The 24,926-nt window shown below is 43.5% G+C and overlaps 1 protein-coding gene across 2 annotated transcripts in view; it reads right to left on the bottom strand.

Moving 5' to 3' along the window:
- The window catches only part of LOC121303055 (calsenilin-like), a 74,985-nt gene that overhangs the window by 46,366 nt on the left and 3,693 nt on the right, over window positions 1-24,926 (bottom strand). For both annotated transcript variants that reach the window (XM_041233455.1, XM_041233452.1), the window contains exon 2: window positions 22,273-22,447. In XM_041233455.1, the coding sequence (XP_041089389.1) occupies window positions 22,273-22,447 (175 nt within the window). The remainder of the gene's footprint in view (window positions 1-22,272; window positions 22,448-24,926) is intronic.

The raw sequence follows: 24,926 nt of genomic DNA, 5'->3' as shown, positions 1-24,926 counted from the left end.
GTGGAGATGCTGTTCTCCACAGAGCCCAAGAAAAGCAGCGATCATCCCAAACCCAAGCAGCTGTTTCTTTACTTGTTTCACTCCGAAGGGTAAATCAGCCCAGTCGACACCAGCGACCCTCCCCTATGCAGGATCCCAGTAATTGTACTTCTTTTCCTTTCTGTTTAATGTTGTTTGCAATCAATCAGAGTGGTTCTGTTGCTCCAATATTGAGTGCTTATGTTGCTCTAAATCTTCCTCTAACCTGTAAAAGTCACTTTGCACAGCTGAGAAGCAGCTGCACTGTCCTCCCCAAGGACATACTACTGCACAACTGAGTGCTAGAGGCAGTGTGGTCCAGTGGTTAAAGTCCAGGGCTTGTAACCCAGTTCAAATCCCCACCTCTGCCACTGACTGACTCACTGTGTGTGACCCTCAGCGGGTCGCTTCACCTCCTTGTGCTCCGTCCCGCGGATGAGATGTTAAATCAATGTCCTATTGTAAGTGACTCTGCATATAATACACAGTTCACAGCCTGCCTCTGTAAGCGCTTTGTGATGGTGGTCCACTATGAAAGGTGCTATATATAGATATTGTTATTATTACTGGCCCTGTTCCTATAACTAAATAAATCAACAAGAGTGACAGGCAGCAAAAGCAGGGACGTCAGAGGTGTCAACTTCACAAAAAAGCAGTTTATTGTTGTGAACAATAATGTCAACAAATGAAATATAAACAGAATGAGTATAGAACAGATAAAGAAGAAAAAAAGAACAGCTGGAAGCCAGAATAACAATAATCATAAGAAAGAAAACAAAGAATTGCAGGTAACAGGGGAGCGTGTAGAAGCACAGGCAAATAGGAAAGTGAAGTGAACAAAACAGAAGCCAAAAAAAATAACACAAAGGAGAAATGGGTGGAGTGTCTGCTGGGCCTCAAATAAACACCCACACACAAAAACAACACAAAAAACAAAAAACATAGGGGAAGATAAAGGTGAATTAAATAATTACTGATAGAAAACAATTACAAAGGCAGTCTTGACGGCAATGGACAATGAATGAAAGCCTAAGCAAGTCCAGCAGAGCAGGGTCATTGAAAACCAAACAAAGCAACAAAAGAACAAAACCAAAAAATACGGGAAACAAAGTATCACATGAAAGTAGAAAAATCCAAGAAAACAAAAAAAGGGAAAGGAACTGATAAGGAAGTCCAGCGCTGACGGGGATGGTGGAAGGAAGGATGACGAAAAAATAAAGAACATTGAAAATGCTGAGTCTGTGCCATAGTGCTGAGTTGAACGGTGAACAGGAGGAAAGATCAGGAAAAATTGGAGACTGAACCCACAAAACAACAAACACTAAACAGACCTTGAAAACCAGCTTAACTTAAACATGTAAACAAAAAGAAGAGTTTAGACAAAGTGCAGCAACAAAAGAAAATGAACGGAAAATTATTTATCTAAAAATGCTAAAGGAAACTCTGAGATTTAAGTCAAGAAAATGCCGTTGTGATCGTGGATATTTGAATGAGCCAATGGGGAGAGAGGAAGAAGAGACGGTGGTTGCCAGGAACTGTGGGAAATGAAGTTTTAACCTGGCCAGGCTACTGACTCTAATTAAAAGGGACAGGTGTGTGAGACTTACAGCCACATTAAGTAGCATGGGAATTGCTACAACAAGGCTTGGAACAGCTTTGAGCCCGTCTGGAAAATCCTGACTGCACACAGAACAGCCTGCCTCATTCAATTCATGTGACAATGTGGCTTTTCAATCTGTCAGTCTCAGGTGTGTCTTATTAAATTGATAGCGAAACCAGGAATGTATCTGCTGTGCAATGGGAATTTTATTGATGATGAAAAACACTGGTGCAAACACGTTACATTTATGGATACTTCATCTTTAAACCGAGGTTAGCAAGCTGTTAGAATTAAGTCTAACTTGTTTTCAATTGTTCATCATAGAATGACCCTCTTGACCTGTTTTATAAACTTTTAATACCTACCGGTACAGTTTTTTTTTTTTCCTAATCCGTTCTCTATAAAACCCAGTCTGAGCTGTAGGGCAGCTTGGCTCGTCCCAGTTTCAAATTGCTCAAGACAAGAACCAGAGTTATGATGATGATAATAATAATAATGAGGATTTAAAACAAGTTCAATTCTGGAAATGTTAATTATGCCATCCCCCCCCCCCCAAACGTAATACTTCAAATCGTTCAACCTCTGCTTAAATCTGAAGATAAAGTCCCACCAAGTATTGGAGGCAAATCACTCCCTCCTTTTGTCAGTCTGCAATCACGGGCGCCTGCCTTTTCAGGCTTATTTAATTGAGGGCAAATTAAGTTTAGTGGATGGATATTCATGGGAGTATACCAGGCATCACACTGCTTTTCCACATAGAGCTAAATGAGGTCTGGACTGGAACCAAGTTGATGTAAATGTGATTCTAGTGGTTAGAGCTGAGGAGGGACTGGGAGGGAGGCAAGCAGTGTGGCTCTAATGGTTAGAGCTGAGGAGGGACTGGGAGGGAGGCAAGCAGTGTGGCTCTAGTAGTTAGAGCTGTGAAGGGACTGGGAGGGAGATAAGCAGTGTGGCTCTAGTGGTTAGAGCTGAGAAGGGACTGGGAGGAAGGGAAGCAGTGTGGCTCTAGTAGTTAGAGCTGAGAAGGGACTGGGAGGGAAGGAAACAGTGTAGCTCTAGTGGTTAGAACTGAGGAGAGATTGGGTGGGAAGGAAGCAGTGTGGCTATTGGGTAGAGCCGAGGAGGGACTGGGTGGGAGGGAAGCAGTGTGGGTGTAGTGGTTAGAGCTGAGGAGGGACTGGGAGGGAGGGAAGCAGTGTGGCTCTAATGGTTAGAGCTGAGAAGGGACTGGGAGGGAGGCAAGCAGTGTGGCTCTAGTGGTTAGAACTGAGGAGAGACTGGGAGGGAAGGAAGCAGTGTGGCTCTAGTGGTTAGAGCTGAGAAGGACTGGGAGGGAGGGAAGCAGTGTGGCTCTAATGGTTAGAGCTGAGGGACTGGGAGGAGGGAGGGAAGCAGTGTGGCTCTAATGGTTAGAGCTGAGAAGGGACTGGGAGGGAGGGAAGCAGTGTGGCTCTAATGGTTAGAGCTGAGGAGGGACTGGGAGGGAGGGAAGCAGTGTGGCTCTAGTGGTTAGAGCTGAGGAGGGACTGGGAGGGAGGGAAGCAGTGTGGCTCTAATGGTTAGAACTGAGGAGAGACTGGGAGGGAGGCAAGCAGTGTGGCTCTAGTGGTTAGAGCTGAGAGAGGGACTGGGAGGGAGGGAAGCAGTGTGGCTCTAATGGTTAGAGCTGAGGAGGGACTGGGAGGGAGGCAAGCAGTGTGGCTCTAGTAGTTAGAGCTGTGAAGGGACTGGGAGGGAGATAAGCAGTGTGGCTCTAGTGGTTAGAGCTGAGAAGGGACTGGGAGGAAGGGAAGCAGTGTGGCTCTAGTAGTTAGAGCTGAGAAGGGACTGGGAGGGAAGGAAACAGTGTAGCTCTAGTGGTTAGAACTGAGGAGAGATTGGGTGGGAAGGAAGCAGTGTGGCTATTGGGTAGAGCTGAGGAGGGACTGGGTGGGAGGGGAGCAGTGTGGGTGTAGTGGTTAGAGCTGAGGAGGGACTGGGAGGGAGGGAAGCAGTGTGGCTCTAGTGGTTAGAACTGAGGAGAGACTGGGAGGGAGGGAAGCAGTGTGGCTCTAGTGGTTAGAGCTGAGGAGGGACTGGGAGGGAGGGAAGCAGTGTGGCTCTAGTGGTTAGAGCTGAGAAGGGACTGGGAGGGAGGGAAGCAGTGTGGCTCTAGTGGTTAGAGCTGAGAAGGGACTGGGAGGGAGGGAAGCAGTGTGGCTGTAGTGGTTAGAGCTGAGAAGGGACTGGGAGGGAGAGAAGCAGTGTGGCTGTAGTGGTTAGAGCTGAGAAGAGACTGGGAGGGAGGGAAGCAGTGTGGCTCTAGTAGTTAGAGCTGAGGGACTGGGCGGGATGGAAGCAGTGTGGCTCTAGTGGTTACAGCTGAGGGACTGGGAGGGAGGGAAGCAGTGTGGCTATAGTGGTTAGAGCTGAGGGACTGGGAGGGAGGGAGGGAAGCAGTGTAGCCTCCAACTCTAATCAAAGCCACAGACGACATTATGTGCAATTCTTCTTGTTCTTAATTAAGGACGACACAGGCTCAATTAAACACAGAATGTTGTGTTCAGATAGCACAGCAGAGCTTCCGAATACTAAAAAGGAAGATGGCAAATATAAAAGAAAGGGTTGTGTTTTTCTCCCCCCAGGGTAGCGAGCTGTAGAGTGTGTGAGTGGAAGGAGTTTGAGACGAAATGTCAGCCTTTGAGTCAAACTGTCAGGAACTAAACCATACCCTGCACGCTTACTGACTGATTGAGAAACTAAACCATACCCTGCACGCTTACTGACTGATTGAGAAACTAAACCATACCCTGCACGCTTACTGACTGATTGAGAAACTAAACCATACCCTGCACGCTTACTGACTGATTGAGAAACTAAACCATACCCTGCACGCTTACTGACTGATTGATAAACTAAACCATACCCTGCACGCTTACTGACTGAGAAACTAAACCATACCCTGCACGCTTACTGACTGATTGAGAAACTAAACCATACCCTGCACGCTTACTGACTCATTGAGAAACTAAACCATACCCTGCACGCTTACTGACTGATTGAGAAACTAAACCATACCCTGCACGCTTATTGATTGATTGAGAAACTAAACCATACCCTGCACGCTTACTGACTGAGAAACTAAACCATACCCTGCACGCTTACTGACTGATTGCTTGCAAAGATGCACAATCTAGGCAATGAAAATGTTTGTAGCGATGAAGAACATACTAGGCTGGGCTGGGCCAAACCATTAGAGCATGCCCCACAAGGTGTCATTCCCACAACACTTCTGGAGGTGAAACGTGTATTTATTTACCTGTCTTACTCTTTCATGCACAACGACCTCATATGGGGACATATTTTAAAAAAAATCCTCTCTTCTGGTCTTTATATGGGGACATATTGAAGATGCAAATGCATGAGGATCTCATATCAGGATGCCATTCTTTCCCCATAGAAAGCAATAGAATTTTTTTTTTTAAATGAAAAATATATTTATCATGTGTCAAAATTGATCTTCTCAGCCACTTTCAATATTTCGAAAGGGTTAACTGTATCGTCTCGATGAAGCCAGTTGAAAGGGCGACCTACAATCACTGTGCAGTCACCCTTCTCCTTTCCCAAGCTTGTTGCTGAATAAATTGTAGATTTTTTTTTAACCTATGTATATGCTGATAGCAAAGATCTCTCCTCACTCTGCACACAGATACACACACACACACACACACTCACACCCAAACACACACATACACACAAACACACACACACAGTAACAGATAACAAATAGCCCATTGTGTTAAAAAAATAAAATAACAGTGTTATACAAGAAAATATTTTCCAATCAAAGTATCTCCAGACCTACAATTCTCACCAATTCTCCCGTGTTCCCTCTCTTCCTCTATCTACCTTTTGTAACCTAAAAATGTGGACTTTTTTCCTATGCAAGGTTAAATGTCTAACATGTGCAAAAGAAGCATACAGCCGCATTCCCCTAATAAGACAATCAAGAGATTCCTCACACGTTATCACTTGGGGTTATACAGATCAAAACCCGACACTAAGAAATTGAGAAAGACTTTTTTGGAAAGGAGATAAAAACACACCTATTGATTTTAGAATCCAAACTCGAAGTTTAGTCTATAATAGCTGAAAGAATCTTCAGCACTTGGTTTCTCGTTTTTGTACATTACTGTTGAATTTTCATCGTTAAAAAATATAGGAGTTAATTAAAGACTGGAGGAAACGCTTTGAAAATGCTCCTGGATTTCTCTGAGTTTCCAAGCAGACAGCTTACCTTGCTGCAGAGTCCCTGTGATGAACCCAAAGAAACAGCGCAACAGCCTGCACAGCTGCCTCTTGCACCGAGCCCTACAGGTACTCATGGTGTCGGCTAGAACTGGGTCCAGACCGGGTCAGGGCTTGATCAGAACCACAGGGTCCAGAGGAGGCTCTCTCACACACCCCGCCCTGCAACAGGGACCCACGAACGCCAGGAAAAAAAAAAAAAAACTTCTTTTTTACTGCCGTTCGGATTTAAATCTTCTAGTTCTCCACTCTTTTTTCTTCTTTTTTGGTACGTTTAGGTCTGTCTGTCCTCACAAGGCTCGCCCAGTAAAACTCTATCCAGGTTCTCTTCAAAACCATTAACCTGGGAGCAGTACAGTCCGTTTTGCTTTGTTCTGCCTGTCAGGGAGGGATTCCCAGTATGGCACTTAAATCCCAGTCAAATCCAGTTAACACCCAGTTCAGTCCAGCTAACGCCAGTATGAGCTGTAGCTCCGCACTCACTTTAATGATAATGAGCACGCTAAAGGAAGCCTGTTCTTTCTTTTCTTTCACTGTTACTAGTGGGAGCGTGCATTCATTCCTCTCTCTCTCTCTCTCTCTCTGTCTCTCTCTGTCTCCTCCTCTTAGGAGAAATATGTCTGTTTTGTTTGGTTTTTTAGATCATTTTTCTTCTCATCAGCTTTATCAGCTTCCACCTCCCCCGTCTGTCTCTTTTCAATTAGAGTCTTGCTTTATGGGAAATGTCAGCCACTGAATCACAGTCATGTACCAGCAGACAAACACATGTTGCGTGTCCCGCTGCATTTGCAGGGCTTGAAACAATCAGAATGAAATTACAGCGTCTGGCATTGCGCTGTCAATACAGCCAGGACGACACTGTTCGATACAACAGTCAATCTGGTTTAACCCCTTCACTGCCTTCACAATTGATCTGTACAGCAATGGATCTAAATTTCCCAGCGGATTTGAGTAGCTCAGTGGTTAGAGAAAGCGCTGGGTCCATGTGGAAGGCAATGGGTTCGAGTAGGTTTTAGAGTAGCTCAGTGGTTAGAGAAAGCGGGTTTGAGATTCGTCACCCATGAGTAGCTCAGTGGTTAGAGAAAGCGCTGGGTCCATGTGGAAGGCAGTGGGTTTGAGTAGCTCAGTGGTTAGAGAAAGCGCTGGGCTGCAGTGTGGAAGGCAGTGGGTTTGAGTAGCTCAGTGGTTAGAGAAAGCGCTGGGCTGCAGTGTGGAAGGCAGTGGGTTTGAGCAACTCAGTGGTTAGAGAAAGCACTGGGCTGCAGTGTGGAAGGCAGTGGGTTTGAGCAGCTCAGTGGTTAGAGAAAGTGCTGGGCTGCAGTGTGGAAGGCAGTGGGTTTGAGTAGCTCAGTGGTTAGAGAAAGCGCTGGGTCCATGTGGAAGGCAGTGGGTTTGAGTAGCTCAGTGGTTAGAGAAAGCGCTGGGCTGCAGCGCTGGGCTGCAGTGTGGAAGGCAGTGGGTTTGAGTAGCTCAGTGGTTAGAGAAAGCGCTGGGCTGCAGTGTGGAAGGCAGTGGGTTTGAGTAGCTCAGTGGTTAGAGAAAGCGCTGGGCTGCAGTGAGGAAGGCAGTGGGTTTGAGTAGCTCAGTGGTTAGAGAAAGCGCTGGGCTGCAGTGTGGAAGGCAGTGGGTTTGAGCAGCTCAGTGGTTAGAGAAAGTGCTGGGCTGCAGTGTGGAAGGCAGTGGGTTTGAGTAGCTCAGTGGTTAGAGAAAGCGCTGGGCTGCAGTGTGGAAGGCAGTGGGTTTGAGTAGCTCAGTGGTTAGAGAAAGTGCTGGGCTGCAGTGTGGAAGGCAGTGGGTTTGAGTAGCTCAGTGGTTAGAGAAAGCGCTGGGCTGCAGTGTGGAAGGCAGTGGGTTTGAGTAGCTCAGTGGTTAGAGAAAGCGCTTGGCTGGGCTGCAGTGTGGAAGGCAGTGGGTTTGAGTAGCTCAGTGGTTAGAGAAAGTGCTGGGCTGCAGTGTGGAAGGCAGTGGGTTTGAGTAGCTCAGTGGTTAGAGAAAGCGCTGGGCTGCTGTGGGGAAGGCAGTGGGTTTGAGTAGCTCAGTGGTTAGAGAAAGGGCTGGGCTGCAGTGTGGAAGGCAGTGGGTTTGAGTAGCTCAGTGGTTAGAGAAAGCGCTGGGCTGCAGTGTGGAAGGCAGTGGGTTTGAGTAGCTCAGTGGTTAGAGAAAGTGCTGGGCTGCAGTGTGGAAGGCAGTGGGTTTGAGTAGCTCAGTGGTTAGAGAAAGTGCTGGGCTGCAGTGAGGAAGGCAGTGGGTTTGAGCAGCTCAGTGGTTAGAGAAAGTGCTGGGCTGCAGTGTGGAAGGCAGTGGGTTTGAGCAGCTCAGTGGTTAGAGAAAGCGCTTGGCTGCAGTGAGGAAGGCAATGGGTTTGAGTAGCTCAGTGGTTAGAGAAAGTGCTGGGCTGCAGTGTGGAAGGCAGTGGGTTTGAGCAGCTCAGTGGTTAGAGAAAGTGCTGGGCTGCAGTGTAACCTCACTGACGTTGTCTGTGTCTCTGACATGTCCGTGCAGGTTCTTGTATCGTGTGCACCTAGAGGGAGCTGTCTAGGTAGTGTCTGCGTCAGTGAAATTGAAGAAGACCTCCTACCGTTAAACCACAGGTGAGTGTGGTCAGGTAAACAACAGGCAGGGCAATGGGGCCACCTAGTGGCCATTGCAAAGCACTGCGCCACAAGCACAACCTGGTACTAGGAGCCATCTGAGCTCTGATGGGCTGAATGGCCTCCTCTCTGCAATAAACTGTCTCATCTTCTTCTGTTTCAAATGTTCAAATGTTCCCATCTGTCTGTTTCAAGCAGCTACTAGGGACCTGCAAGCCTAGGTCTATTAGACCGGTGGATGGTGTTACATTTCTCAAGGTACACAGACTCATTAGAAAAAACCTCTCTCTAGTCTGCAACCAAAACATACAACATAAAAAAACCACAAAACAATACTTTGCAATAATGAAAACAATAAGCAACAGCTCCAGAGCAGTTAAGTGCATTTAGAGTGTTTCATAATGGTTATGAAGCCTAATAAGCCATTTCGTTTTATTTTAGCTTTGCAATTATTGGTGCTGATTATATATCCCACAGAATAAAGGATTTTTAAAAATCAACAGCGTCCATTACCTTGCTTGTGTGTGTGTGTGTGTGTGTGTGAGAGTGTGAGTGTGTGTGTGTGCAACTGTCTGTGTGAGTGAGAGTGAGTGTGTGTGTGTGTCTGAGTGAAAGTGAGTGCGTGTGAGAGAGTGAGTGTGTGTGTGTGTGACTGAGTGAGAGTGAGTGTGCGTGACGGTGTGTCTGTGTGTGACTGAGTGAGTGTGAGTGTGTGTGTGTCTGTGCATGCTGATTGGACAGCAGAATAGGCAGAAGGCACAGGTGTCGTTGTCCATCAAATTAAGTCCAAAGCACCTTTGACCATTGTTCCATAGTCCAATTCCTGTGTTCTTGTGCATATTTTAGCCTTTTAGTCTTGTCCCCCTTTCTTAACAGAGGTATTCTTACTGCAACACATCCTTTAATTCCTGATTTCAAGAGTGATCTTCGTACTGTTGATTTGATGGACAACGACACCTGTGCCTTCTGCCAGCTCTGTTAATTCAACGCTCGTCTTCTTTCTATTCCTGAAGGATATTATCTTCAAGTCTCACTCCTCCTTGTTAGACAGCTTTTTGGGTCTTCTAGTCCTGGGTTTGTCAATTACAGATGTTGTTTCGCTAAACTTGTTAACTATGCTTTCGGATACCACTCCTTGGAAATCAAGAGATACCAGCGATTTCATGCGAGTCAAGGCTGTTATAAATAACAGTAGAAAACACTAGTGGAGGCTTTGAGTAAATAGTTGATGCTCATAATGCGTCAGAGTAGAAAAATGCGACATGTCTAAGACTTTTGCACAGCAGTGTGTGTATGTTTAGAAAAAGAATATCTGTGCAGTGCAATGAGGTGCAACCATATAAGGCAATTGTATATTACAACAAAAGAAAGTCTGTTTGGGTTTACATTCTCTTCTCAAATCGATCTGCCAGCTTTGATTTATAGATTGAAGTCCAAAAGACCAATTGCTAGCAAATTCAAAATCAGGACAAGATTTACTGTAGTCTTTTAAAAAAGATTTTCTTCATTTTATTAGTCAAAAAACCTAGTTTTTACTAAACCCAGCAAACAAACAAACAGGAACTAAGCGTTTCGACACAGCAGGTCTTTGTCAGGTTCACAATAATGTCAATTACAGCTGTAGTCACTTATCTACACAAACACTAATTCAATTAGATACAGTGGCTTGCGAAAGTATTGACCCCCCTTGGCATTTTTCCTATTTTGTTGCCTTACAACCTGGAATTAAAATGGATTTTTTGGGGTTTGTATCATTTGATTTACACAACATGCCTACCACTTTGAAGATGCAAAATATTTTTTATTGTGAAACAAACAAGAAATAAGACAAAAAAACAGAAAACTTGAGCGTGCATAAGTATTTACCCCCCCCAAGTCAATACTTTGAAGAGCCACCTTTTGCAGCAATTACAGCTGCAAGTCTCTTGGGGTATGTATCTATAAGCTTCGCACATCTAACCACTGGGATTTTTGTCCATTCTTCAAGGCAAAACTGCTCCAGCCCCTTCAAGTTGGATGGGTTCCGCTGGTGTACAGCAATCTTTAAGTCATACCACAGATTCTCAATTGGATTGAGGTCTGGGCTTTGACTAGGCCATTCCAAGACATTTAAATGTTTCCCCTTAAACCACTCGAGTGTTGCTTTAGCAGTATGCTTAGGGTCATTGTCCTGCTGGAAGGTGAACCTCCGTTCCAGTCTCAAATCTCTGGAAGACTGAAACAGGTTTCCCTCAAGAATTTCCCTGTATTTAGCGCCATCCATCATTCCTTCAATTCTGACCAGTTTCCCAGTCCCTGTCGATGAAAAACATCCCCACAGCATGATGCTGCCACCACCATGCTTCACTGTGGGGATGGTGTTCTCGGGGTGATGAGAGGTGTTGGGTTTGCGCCAGACATAGCGTTTTCCTTGATGGCCAAAAAGCTCAATTTTAGTCTCATCTGACCAGCGTACCTTATTCCATATGTTTGGGGAGTCTCCCACATGCCTTTTTGCAAACACCAAACGTGTTTGCTTATTTTTTTCTTTAAGCAATGGCTTTTTTCTGGCCACTCTTCCGTAAAGCCCAGCTCTGTGGAGTGTACGGCTTAAAGTGGTCCTATGGACAGATACTCCAATCTCTGCTGTGGAGCTTTGCAGCTCCTTCAGGGTTATCTTTGGTCTCTTTGTTGCCGCTCTGATTAATGCCCTCCTTGCCTGGTCCGTGAGTTTCGGTGGGCGGCCCTCTCTTGCCAGGTATGTTGTGGTGCCATATTCTTTCCATTTTTTAATAATGGCTTTAATGGTGCTTCGTGGGATGTTCAAAGATTCGGATATTTTTTTTATAACCCAACCCTGATCTGTTCTTCTCCACAACTTTGTCTCTGACCTGTTTGGAGAGCTCCTTGGTCTTCATCGTGCCGCTTGCTTGGTGGTATTCAGACTCTGGGGCCTTTCATAACAGGTGTATATATACTGAGATCATGTGACACTTAGAATACACACAGGTGGACTTTATTTAACTAATTATGTGACTTCTGAAGGCAATTGGTTGCACCAGATCTTATTTGGAGGCTTAATAGCAAAGGGGGTGAATACATATGCACGCACCACTTTCCCGTTATTTATTTTTTTTAGAATTTTTTTAAACAAGTTATTTTTTTCATTTTACTTCTCCAGTTTGGACTGTTTTGTGTACGTCCGTTACATGAAATCCAAATAAAAATCCATTTTAATTCCAGGTTGTAAAGCAACAAAATAGGAAAAATGCCACGGGGGGGGTCAATACTTTCGCAATTCAGTTATAATCAAGTCATTTTACAGACCTGTCTGCATTATGCAATTTTCATTAGCTCTTAACTAGACTTTCATCTGTATTCACTTATACATACATGATCCATTCAATAATTTAACTGTAAAATTAAGTTATTTGGCACTTAATTTTAATTCAGCAAAACAGCATTATGATGAATCGACTAATAATTCAAAATGCTAAATTTTTGCAGACAGAGGGTACAACCGACTTATCCTTGGATTTGAGTCAATATCTCGGAATAAGTTTATTTTATCTGTTTGCTCAGTTTAGTAAAAACTATGTTTTTTAACTAATACAATGAAGAAAATCTTTTTGGACTGCCAGGACCACGGACAGCAACACAAACAATTCCACAGAGTCAGAACCACAGACAGCTCAGTGGAAACTTCCAGACTGCAGCAGAAAAACCACACCTGTCTCCAGGTGTAATCAAGGCAAATCTGCAAACAGGTGATACCAGGTGGCAGGTGAAATAAGAGGGCATGAGAGAGAGTTTTGGAGAAAGAAAAAAAGGAAAATTATACCAAGGATTGAACCCCCCCGGTGACAAAGTAGGACTGGACTGGAGAACCTGAACGGCACACAGACAACACTTCTGTATGAAAGCTACCCCCGGTAATGAACCCTGACCTAGACCGATGAAGAGACTGAAAGACCTCCGTCATAATAAGACACACCTGAGCCTGTCACCTACACACTGTGGCTAATCAAACTCATAATAAAACCTGGGACGGGTGAAACTGCTATTTCAGACAGCCTCCAGACAGCCCCATATTTTGAGACTCTCAATAACGTGTTCTGAAGAGTGTCTGTAGCTAGTTTAATGCCACTGTATAAGAGAGCGTTGTGTGTCCATCTCTCTCTCTATATATATCAAGATCCACATGCCTTGGTAGTTCTATTCCCTGATCTGCAATTACAATGAGGTGTCTAGCAGCCATATATTGTGCAGATAATTCTGCTATCTCTTCTCTCTCTCTCTCATGGGGTACTAAAACATCACATTACATTGCTCTCTCTCGCTCTCATACCCACTAACACAGTGCTAATGGGGTTCTCCGTGGCGTTTGAAACCCGAACACACTGTGACCGCATTCTGAGCTCTCTCTCGCGTTTCCTGCTAATACAATTATGGCTTTCAGACCACAACTGATCCAGCAGCAATTTGCTGCTATTTATAGAAGTCTCTGCAATTACTCAACCAGACTCCCCTTACAGAGCAGCAGAGCTACTGGCCAGAGCACTCACAGGATAGATATTTACTGCAAAACAACCATTCCACTGTGCCACTCAGAGGCACACAGCACTTCCCCGACGAACCGGAGAGCGCAGGAGTGCAGGAGAAAAAGGACTCGATACTCAGTACCTGATTGGAGTCACTATAGATAGTGAGCGTGATCAATGAATATCTCTGCCTAGCGATAAAGGAGAGGCAGACAATCTTGTGCGACTGTCTAAATGCCATTTTAGAGGGGTCCAACTTTGATGAAAGCCATTCTGCCAGCCAGCTTGAGTGCATTTTAATCTAGGCGTGTCTGTCTGTCGGTATGTCACACTTAGATTCTAACTTACTGATATAGAGAGACTCACTAGTCCAGTTGTAACTGGCTAAGGTCTTAATAACACAGGTTATTGAGTGCATTATAATCTGGGGTGTGCATGCTGGCTGTCCGTTCAGTTGTCTGAGGTGCTATTAATATAACAGGGATGGCAATAAGACCCCTACTGCATAGCAGTTTCACCCATTCCAGGTTTTACTACAAGCTTGATAGGCAATAGGTGACAAGATCAGGTGTGTCTTATTTAACATAGTAGAATGGATCAAACTGCTATGCAACGGGAGTTATTTAAATCCCTGATCTATGTTGAAAATGGTCAATTGCACAGAATGCTCTACATCACAAACACATTTCTGCAATACAGTATTCACTCAACACCTGGACAGGAGTACATGAAACAGGGTTAGTGGAGATTGGTGCAAAATGAAGGCAAGAATCGCTCTCCCGGGATAGTGCGACAGACAGACAGACACAGTCCGTGGATAAGTGGTAAGTAAAATCATGACATCACAGGATGTAGTTAGAATGTATGGCAGCCCAGGGGATAAAACTCACATGTATCCCTGTTTCCCTCTTGTAGTTTTCTATAACTCTGTCAACTGTTTTGTTCCCATGGAGCTAGCCTACTGAAATAGTATCCACAGTACAACAGTTCCACAAATCGCCCACTAGAGGGAGATAAAGACCTTTTTTTCTTGGTTTTGCTGCTCTCTAGGAGTTGATATTCCTATTCCTGACACCAGGTGGCAGCACAACACTGCCTGAGCGGATTTATAATCAAGTGGCTGATTTGCAAAGCTTTTTACTCATGTAAATTACTCTTTTTTTCATCCCTTGAACGCCTCTCTTTCTCCATTCTCTTCCCTCTCTCCTTTCCTCTCTCCCCTGTGTGTGTGTGTGTGTGTGTGTCTCTGCTCTATGCTCTGTGTGCGTGTGCGTGTCTATGCTCTGTGTGTGTTTGTGTGTGTGTCTATGCTGCGTGTGTGTGTCTATGCTCTGTGTGTGTGTGTGTCTATGCTCTGTGTGCGTGTGTGTGTCTATGCTCTGTGTGTGTTTGTGTGTGTGTCTATGCTGCGTGTGTGTCTATGCTCTATGTGTGTTTGTCTATGCTCTGTGTGTGTGTGTGTGTGTCTATGCTCTGTGTGTGTCTGTGTCTGTGTGTGTGTGTGTGTGTGTGTCTATGCTCTGTGTGTGTGTGTGTGTCTATGCTCTGTGTGTGTGTGTGTCTATGTCTGTGTGCTGTGTGTGTCTATGCTGCGTGTGTGTTTGTGTGTGTGTATGTCTATGCTGCGTGTGTGTGTCTATGCTCTGTGTGTGTTTGTGTGTGTGTCTATGCTGTGTGTGTGTGTCTATGCTCTGTGTGCGCGCGTGTGTGTCTATGCTCTATGCTCTGTGTGTGTGTCTATGCTCTATGTGTGTTTGTCTATGCTCTGTGTGCGTGTGTGTGTCTATGCTCTGTGTGTGTTTGTGTGTGTGTCTATGCTGCGTGTGTGTGTCTATGCTCTGTGTGTGTTTGTCTATGCTCTGTGTGCGTGTGTGTGTCTATGCTCTGTGTGTGTTTGTGTGTGTGTCTATGCTCTATGCTGTGTGTGTGTGTCTATGCTGTTTGTGTGTGTGTCTATGCTGTGTGTGCGTGTGTGTGTCTATGCTCTGTGTGCGCGCGTGTGTGTCTATGCTCTATGCTCTATGTGTGTGTGTGTATTGTTATATATATATATTTTATTTTAACTTTTTGACCACTTTTTGGAACACCACGAGGGGCATGCAAACAATCGGAATCGCCTTTAACAAGTATTTCAAATCGGCAGGTAATTGCTTTTTAGAAGTATTTATAAATCCATTCATTAACGTGTTGATTTCAAAACAAGAAAAGCCGTCCTTCCCTTGCCTTTACAACGGAGTACCAATCGATAGCCATCGACTTGATTGTTTTAAAATGTGCTTGGAAGCAGATTCTCCTCTCGCCCGGCACGCTGACATGTTTACTGCAGTAACGAGGCTGTAAACCAGGGCAATTCGATTCCATTCACAGGAGGGCCAGTAAGGCAATGACCAAATCTTGGGGGGGCGCAGGGCCCTCATGATGTGCATATGGGGGGGGGGGGATACGAGTTATGACTGACATTTAATAACAAATACAAAGCAAATCTATGTATCACTCTAATGCTATTAAAACCGCTTGCTAGTAATCTTCATTTTAGTAAAACTATGAAATTAATTTCCTTTCATTCTGTCAAAAATGTTGTCACTCCTTTGAATCTGAAAAATGACTGCACAACAAGCATGCAATGAAAGCACGTCAAACCGTGGTGGTGCCGTGGCAGATCTGCCATGACAGTGGTGCCAGACTTTCCATGATGAGGTGGAAGGGGGGGGGGGGGGGGGGGGGGGGGGGGGGGGGGGGGGGGGGGGGGGGGGGGGGGGGGGGGGGGGGGGGGGGGGGGGGTTTTTCCTGATCCTGTGGTCCCACTCCAGTTGTCCCAGCGTAAATTCACGTTTCAGGAAAAGATCCTTTCTACATTTCAGAGAAGTCGTCTCTCTCCGATGTCCGTAGTGAAATAGACTACTTCACTTTATTATGGTCACTTGACATCCTTTTATAGGGGACAATCCCATGTCTAACACGACTGTCGCTTACACTTACTGCACACGAAATGCTTACCCCCTGACTTGGTACCTCGAATGTTGTGTCTCACGACATGGTGTACTTTTGTCTTTGTCTAAGGGTTCTTACCAGATAAAGCACAGTGATCAATAGTTCCTGTATTATGACGTGCTGTCAATAAAGATTGGTTGTTAGGGGACACAAACACCCTGTAGAGAGAGACGACCTCCCAAACCGTACGTATCTGCAACTAGCATTTGCAATGAAGGACAGCTACTATTACAAAAACCTGCCTACTTCTTCCTGAAAGAAACCATAATAAAAAAAAATTAAAATTAAAAAGCATGGACTGAATTTATCACCGCTGTGCTCTAGTTCTTTGCAGCTGCGTGTCTTTGAGACGGTGCAGTTCGTGTCATTTACAATGTCTTTGACGATCTCACACAAGGAATCCACAGTGGATTTGCCACTAGGAACCCGCGTTTCAATTCTGCTTTTCTCTTTCTGTCACTAAAGGCCAGCACAGGTGGTGCTTGCAAGCAGTTTGTTATTTTAGTCAAGGCAGAATGTGGAGCAGCACTGTTAATGTGTCGCGTTGTTTTTGCATGTCTTGTTAAGACTCTGCAGTATTTGCAGAAGCCTTTGGCTGTGTCTCCTGGATCAGCAATCAGCCACCCTGAAAAAGAAGACTTTATTGAGCTATTAACTTCCATTGTATAAAGATGCGCTCTATTAAATTACTTATTTTCAAATAGAAATTAAGTATCAGCCTGAATCAAACGCTCTGTATTGTTTTATTTGACAATCAGCTGTTTATAAAGGACTCAGTCATGCTACATTTTAAGGGGTAGTTTATTTTATGACCTGTGAACAGCTAGCTTTCTAATACAGTTGTAGTCAAGCGTTTACATACCCCAATGGAAATTTAGAATTTCTAGATATTTCTCGAAAACAATGAATTTTAGGAAAAACTTTGGCTTTTGTGGATCAGGAAAAAAAAAGTTACAAGAAATAGATGTCTACAATTTATTTCAGCAATGTTTTTGCAAAACTGCAAAAATGCTAGTTCAGAAGTATTCATACCCTTTGATGCTATGATAGTATTGTCTACAAGGTGCTAGAAATTTCAATATGATAATGCAGAACAGTCTAGAAAATGCAGGATTGCAGGTGAACATTCTTTAGAGTATAAAAGGGTTAGGCATAGGATGATTGCTGTCATTATCAATAAGTCAATATGAGGAAAAGTAAAGAGTTATCTGAAGACCTTAGGCAGAAAATTATTTATTGCCATAAAGCTAGAGAAGGATACAAGAAGATTTCCAAGCATTTGAGTATCCCAATTTCAACTGTTTCTATTAAGAAGTACAAGACTTATGGTCCTGTCACAGCGCTCCCTCGGTCTGGAATAAAGAAGGTTCTTTCACCAAGAACAAGTAGAAGAATTGTGAGGAAGGTTAATAACAATCCGAGATTGACTGCCAAAGATATTCAAAGTGAACTGGCTGCAAGTGGGACTGGGGTTTCTGTTTCAATCACAGGTCGAGTGTTGCATGGTGAAGGTCTCAATGATCACAGGCCAAGGAAAAAGCCACTCTTAGGAAAACATCACAAGGACAATCGCTTAAAGTTTGCAAAACGGCATTTGAATGATGGATATGAGTTCTGGTCAAACGTCGTTACATTTGGAGAACGTCTTGCGAGGCGTACAAAGAAAAGAACTTCACAGCTACTGTCGAGCATGGAGGTGGTAATATCCTTCTATGGGGCTGTTTCCTCTAATGGCACAGGGAATGGAGTTTTGCAAAAAATAAAGAATGCTGAAATAGATAATTGTAGACTAATCTATTTCTTGCAACTTTTTTCCTCATCTACAAAAGCAACACTTTTGCTACAAAAGATTTGTCCTATAATTATTCGTTTAGAAATGACAAATTTCCACTGGGGTCTGCAAACTTTTGACTACAACTTTATATTAAATATTTCCTTTTTAGGGGCTAGCAAATATAACTTGAATATTATTATTATTATTTTTATTAGGGTTACTGTTTTTCTGTCCCCCCCCCCCCGACGTTTTCTTCCCCTTTATGAATTCGAGTGATCCCTGTTAGACAGTACAATTGGTTTGATGCACGTGTTTTGCTGTGTGCAGAACTTAGAAACTGCATGCAAACGAGGGTGCAACATTTTAATAACTTGGACGATTTAAAAGCACGCTGGGTTGTTTCACATTAAAACCATGGAAATGAAAGTGCTTCACTATGTTATTACAATACACATATGACGGTCTGGTCTCGCTAACGTCTATAACAACAGCGTTTAATCTGCGATCCTGACAGACCTGCTTACATGTATTGAAACGCAGTTAACTTTGTTTAAAGGCACGTTTATGTTACTGTAATAAATAACATATTGCTAGTTCAGTTTGCATATACTAAAAGTAAAACTGACCAAAGGCAAATGAACACGCTGCAGTCTCACTTATATAAACAGAAAGGGTCAAAATGAGCAACTGGTTGTAACTTCTTATATTAAGAGTTTAAATAAGGTTTAAACAAATCAAGTTTGTCTTGTTTTGTTTTTGTAATGATGAGATACTTTAAGCCAGGATGTAACGGGCACGTGTTGGTACAGTGGGCTCTATACTCAGAACTGTCAGTGCCGAAATGTCTTAATAAGAGATGTTTAACACACGTTATGTTTGCGACACACGAAACACTTCTTACACACTCCGACTATATAACAAAAGAGTTTAGTATGAAACACGGCAGATTTTGAAAACACAGAGGATTTGACAACATTCCGACATGTACCGTCAGTGCTACCGCTGTTACTGTAATAAATGAGGATGTGGCATAGCACAGCTCTGCTCTTTAGAAATTGGTAGGGATGGGGTTAAATTCCCCTACCTGCCTGGGTTCATTGTGTTCAGGTGGCTGGGGTTAATTAGATGATTAGTTTAATTAACGATCAATCAGCACCCAGCCACCTGCCATAAAAGGAGGCCTCTGCTTCTCATTTGGAGGAGGGAGCTGAGGAAGCAGGTTGGTTTTTTTGGAAAGTTTGAATCCAGTGAAGGCATTGCCCAGCCTGAAAATTGTTATTTTTGCTTTTTGTCTTGCTTTATTTGTGTTTAAATCCCACTCCTCAAACCAAATGTGGCAGGCTGGCGAGTGGATAGAGGCCCAGAGACAGACTGCAGTTCAAAAAAATAACTATTTTATTATAAATAAACACAAAAATGAAAGGGCACAAGGGCCAAAACAAATCAATTTAAACACAAAAAGAAAGACAAAAAAAGAAAACTTACAAAAATAACAATTTCCAGGCTGGGCAATGCCTTCACTGGATTCAAACTTTCCAAACAACCAAAAAACCAACCTGCTTCCTCAGCTCCCTCCTCCAAATGAGAAGCAGAGGCCTCCTTTTATGTCAGGTGGCTGGGTTTTGATTGATCGTTAATTAAACTAATCATCTAATCAACCCCAGCCACCTGAACACAATGAACCCAGGCAGGTAGGGGAATTTAACCCCATCCCTGCCAATTTCTAAAGAGCAGAGCTGTGCTCTGCCACAGAGGAGCATCGAGTTCAGCCTTTGCAACAGGAGCCCGCAGCACTGCAAAAACTAACCAGGACACGTTAAATAATCGATAAGACCAATTAAACCACCTGGACGTGCTGCAAACCGGGAATCACTCTGCTGTATGTTTATGGGATCCCAGGCCCTGTAATCCTGAGATGATAACATGAAACAATACAGTTTCAGTAAACAATAAACGTCACAAAGGCTCCCATTCACAACACAACACCGCCTGCTGCTCGCTGATTGATCCCATTGATTGAAGTTTGGTTGTTGCAAAAAAATATTCCACATACATAACATGCACAACACAAAAAAACAAATGCTTTCCTTGAATGACAAAAAGCAGACTGTATTTCACTAGCTTTTTGCACCCCAAACGTTTTTAACAGTACAGTGTGGTCGCTCCTGTTCATCAGAGTAGTCGCCCCGCTGCTGGCACTGTTCAAACCTGAAGATTATGTTAAAACACGGCGAAGCAAAGGTGGGCATGCAGCTACCGACACCAACAAACTGAGGCACGACTCGGCCCCCCCCCCCCCCAACCCTAACCCTAACCCTAACCCTAACCCTAACCCTACCCCCCCCCCCCCCCCCCGATAAGGTGTTGAAGTACAAAAGGAAGGTCTTGAACTTCAAGTTTTCATTCCACGACATTTAGTCCAGTTATGTAGTCTGGACCTTTGTTTTTGTCGTAGGGAGTAATATTCTAGACATGGAGCTAATTGGGGACTCACATTCATCTAGAGATTGAACATAAGAACATAAGAAAGTTTACAAACGAGAGGAGGCCATTCGGCCCATCTTGCTCGTTTGGTTGTTAGTAGCTTATTGATCCCAGAATCTCATCAAGCAGCTTCTTGAAGGATCCCAGGGTGTCAGCTTCAACAACATTACTGGGGAGTTGATTCCAGACCCTCACAATTCTCTGTGTAAAAAAATGCCTCCTATTTTCTGTTCTGATTGCCCCTTTGTCTAATCTCCATTTGTGACCCCTGGTCCTTGTTTCTTTTTTCAGGCTGTAAAAGTCCCTTGGGTCGACAGTGTCAATACCTTTTAGAATTCTGAATGCTTGAATTAGGTCGCCACGTAGTCTTTGTTCAAGACTGAACAGATTCAATTCTTTTAGCCTGTCTGCATATGACATGCCTTTTAAACCCGGAATAATTCTGGTCGCTCTTCTTTGCACTCTTTCTAGAGCAGCAATATCTTTTTTATAGCGAAGTGACCAGAACTGCACACAATATTCAAGATGAGGTCTTACTAGTGCATTGTACAGTTTTAACATTACTTCTAAACTGCACAAGCCCCCTCCTTGAGACTATTACACACCAGCGTCCACTTCACAGGCATTGACAGACCCAGCTGTAGCACACTGACTCACAGACACAATAACAAGGGCGTTGAACTATAGCGATGCATTACACAGCCCTGTTCCACATATAATCCCAGCGCCTGTGTCTGGTACAGGCTGATGAGAGGCGTGGAAGCGGAGCAGCTTATGAATGTGCATTGCAATGGGACCGAGTGACAGGAACACTGATAAAGGACCTCATTAAAGCCGTGCAATTGGATTCCTGAGAGATTTTCGTTCTCTGACTCTTTCCTAAGACAGCACAGGCACTAGCATGCCTCTGCTATTAGCGTGTGCTCACAGGGATGGGAATGAGACTTGCAGAACGTTAATGCAAAACGGGCTGAGTAATAAAAACTCCACTCGTCATCTCTAGAGGAATGCGAGAGGCCGGGGCAGTGCAATGTATCATTAACACTGTGCTTCACCACCTGCTTTTTATTCATTCATTCATTCATAGGAATGGTATCTATTACAGTTGAAAAAACACACAGGACAAGAAGAGGTGGTTAAAATGTTATAGTTACCCTTTAAGATTTAAAGCTAAACTCATTGGTACCTTTTTCTGAGCAGAAAACAATATAAAGCAGAGGTGGAAAAAATATTCCTTCTGCATAGGGGTTTAATCCATTCCAGGTTTTATTATGAGCTTGATTAGTCATAGTGTGTATGAGTATAACAAGCTCAGGTGTGTCTTATTAAATTCATAGTAAAACCAGAAATGGATCAAACTGCTATGCAATGGGAGTCTCATGTAATGTGAGTGGGCCGGACTGCTTAAAAGCAAAATCTATTAGAAGTCTCATTTTGAAGCTTTGATTTGGCCTTTAGTCAACGTGCTGTGTTAAAGCACACCGCTTTGTAGTTTTCAGTATACGGACAAACACTGAAAAATGCGACATTTCAAAACCTAACATGAAATACTGCACTATACTATTACGGCTCGAGGTAGACTTTTGCGATATCATTTTAATAATTCATGTCTCAGACTTTTGGCCATAGCTGTAGTAAAGCACATTTATAAATATTAAGGTGTGCTGATGCTTCAAGAAGCACTTAAAAATCTGCAGGTATTAAACAAACCCATCCATTACTACAATACGCCAGCACCCTGTAGGAGAATGCGCATCCAGGCGGCTTTCAAAACACTCAGACTGCAAGAGAACTGCTATTGATTGGCACTCCATTGTAAAGTTGAGGGAAGGACAGCTTCTCTTTAAAAGGTATTTCTTTATTTAATACCGACCAGCTTTATTTAATACTTCTTAAAGGCAATTCCGAGTGTCAGCACACCCTTGACAAACACCTCAGCCCCCACGCTTCGCCTTGACACGTCAGCATTCCGCCACCCTCCCCCTTTCTCCCCACAGCGCCCCCTACCTGGTCCCTGGGAGGCAGTGCTATCGATGATCCACTTGACCAGGCAGCATTTCATCAGCGCTTTCCTGGAGAGGCGGGGCTTCTGCCATTTCACACCGTCCTTTTTCCCCCCCGGGCTCGGCTCCACCCCATTGGCGTCTCCTAGGAGACTGCCATCCATTTCCTTCCCGTTGTCCTGCGAGCGAGAGAGAGAGAGAGAGAGAGAGAGAGAGAGAGAGAGAAAAAGAAATGACAAGTCTTTTTCGGGGAAAAGAAAGAGGTAGCAGAGTTAGAATAATCAAGCTCCTAGTAAAACCTGGAATGAGTGCGACTGCTATGCAATAGGAGTCGTATTCCCATCCCTGAGAAGAGAGACCTTTAGATACTTCTGCTCTGTTTTTACGTTATTTTTTAACTATTTAAAAAATATTGACCCTATTTTAAAGGAAGTGCAAAAGCAAAATCTGTGGTAGTAAAAAAAACATTATATTTTCTTAACTTTTAAAAACAAAAACGTTTCTGTACAGCAACTATGATTTAAAAAGGCTTGTAAAGTATGTACACCCTGAGTACTGTGTACAGGACTTGCAATAACATGATAATGAGCAACAGAGGGGGGTAGGGGAGCGCTATTTGGTGCGGACCACCATGTATGAGGTGGGAAGCTCTATAGTGTCGCACCCCAGAGACCATTAAAGAAGAACACATGTATCAGGAATGGAAATGGGTTTGATGCCCTCACAAATGCGTCTTTATTTCCGGTTTTCTCACATTTGTAAGTGTGAAATAAAATCAACATTGATTTTATTATTATTGTTATTGCTTTAAGATTTCAGAACTGCTAGCAAAACTGCACTTCAGACAATTAATGTGTGCTGTGTGTGTGTGTGTGTGTGTGTGTGTGTGTGTGTGTGTGTGTGTGTGTAGGCTATGCATGTTTGTCTCAGTGTGTGCTATGTGTGTGTCAGTGTGTCTGTGTGTCTCAGTGTGCGTGCTATATGTGTCTGTGCACTGTGTGTGTGTCCCCCTGTGTGTGCTATGTGTCTGTCTGTGTGTGTGTGTGGAATATGTGTGTGTCTCAGTGTACGTACTATGAGTGTCTGTGTGTGTGTGTGCTATGCATGTCAGCCTGTCTCAGTGTGTGTGCTATGTGTGTGTCTGTGTCTCAGTGTGTGCGCTATAAATGTGTGTGTCTCAGTGTGTGTCTCAGCTCCTGTCAGCTCTCGTAGTATAGGAAAGGCAAGTCTAATATATTTTTTTTCTGTTTATAAATTACTTTAAAATTGCATTATATGACACTCCACTCTACAAAACTCTACGTATCTATCTACAGCTAGATATGGCCAAAAGTTTTGCATCACCTAGAATTTTAGGATTGAGACATCTTTTATTTTTACTATATGAACATAATTTACATATTGTATTTATCATACAATCAAATAAACTACAAAATGATCTTGCAAAAGTCTACAGGAAGCCATAACAGTATAGAGTATTTCATGATAGATTTCAAAATGTCACGTTTCAATTTTTTGTCAGTTTTTCGAAGTATATGGAAAACTACAAAGCAGGGTGTAATTCAATATGTTAACATAACATTATTCAGCAGGTTTCACATGACTTTATGAAGCACAATGTGTTAATTCTAGAGGGTGAAGCAAAACGTTTGGTCAGAGCTGTATGTACTGTACTCCCATGTGCATTCATTTTCCAGTACGCTATATTCTTAGCTATCACAGGGCTCACTTGCGCTCTCTCTCTCTCCCCGACTGATCTCACTGAGTCGAGGGCTCTCAATGCCGGCCCTCGCAGAGCTTTCAGTGCCTCTCAGTCACTGCACTGTGGGGAGCGTCACCTCAGGGGCTGGAGTCACTTGTTTCTTCAGTGACCGCGGGAGAGCGAGCGGCTTGTACCTTGTAACTGTATTATTAAAAGCAGGAAGGGAGACAATGTAGACTCTTCACAATGGCCTTCAAATACAACTGAAAGGCTGAGGATCACAAAATAAAAGCATTGCGATCCACACTTCAGTGACTGGCAAAGGACAGCAGTGTTAGAAAAGTCAGAGGCTCTACAAGGATATATTAAGCGGACTGGGTTTACTGTCTGATTCCAGAGCGGATTGAAATAGAAAAGATATTGGCCGATCTGCCTCTTTTTAGAAATACTAAAACAAACTTAATAAATGTCGACATGAAAAACATTAAAAGAGACTTTAGTAGAAATGTTAGTCATTTAATTTATTGTGCTTTTTTTGTGTATAATAGTTATAGATAATCTGTCTGTCTGTCTGTCTGTCTGTCTGTTTTTGTCAGTCCACATATGAAATGTATACGTGTGTTTCTCTGCAATTGAGAACCCACTACCACTAATTCAAATTCATGAAAAACCTTCAAATTCAAGTGAAAATACAATGACTGGCCAGCAAAACTAATGTTCTTGAAAATGTTGCTAAAAAGAAAATCTGTAAAAAATGTAAAAAGGTTAGATATACTTTTTAGTTAATGTAGCAAATGATACAGGCAATAAGACCCCCCCTTGCATAGCAGACTGATCCATTCCTGGACACACCTGAGCTTGTTACCTATACACTGTGGCTGATCAAGCTCCAAGTAAAACCTGGAATGGGTCAAACTGCTATGCAATAGGAGTCTTATTTCTAGCCCTGGACCTGC

This window comes from Polyodon spathula, chromosome 31 (assembly GCF_017654505.1).
Source record: "Polyodon spathula isolate WHYD16114869_AA chromosome 31, ASM1765450v1, whole genome shotgun sequence".
NCBI classification, from domain to species: Eukaryota; Metazoa; Chordata; class Actinopteri; order Acipenseriformes; family Polyodontidae; genus Polyodon; species Polyodon spathula.
This window is presented reverse-complemented; position numbering and strand designations above follow the sequence as displayed.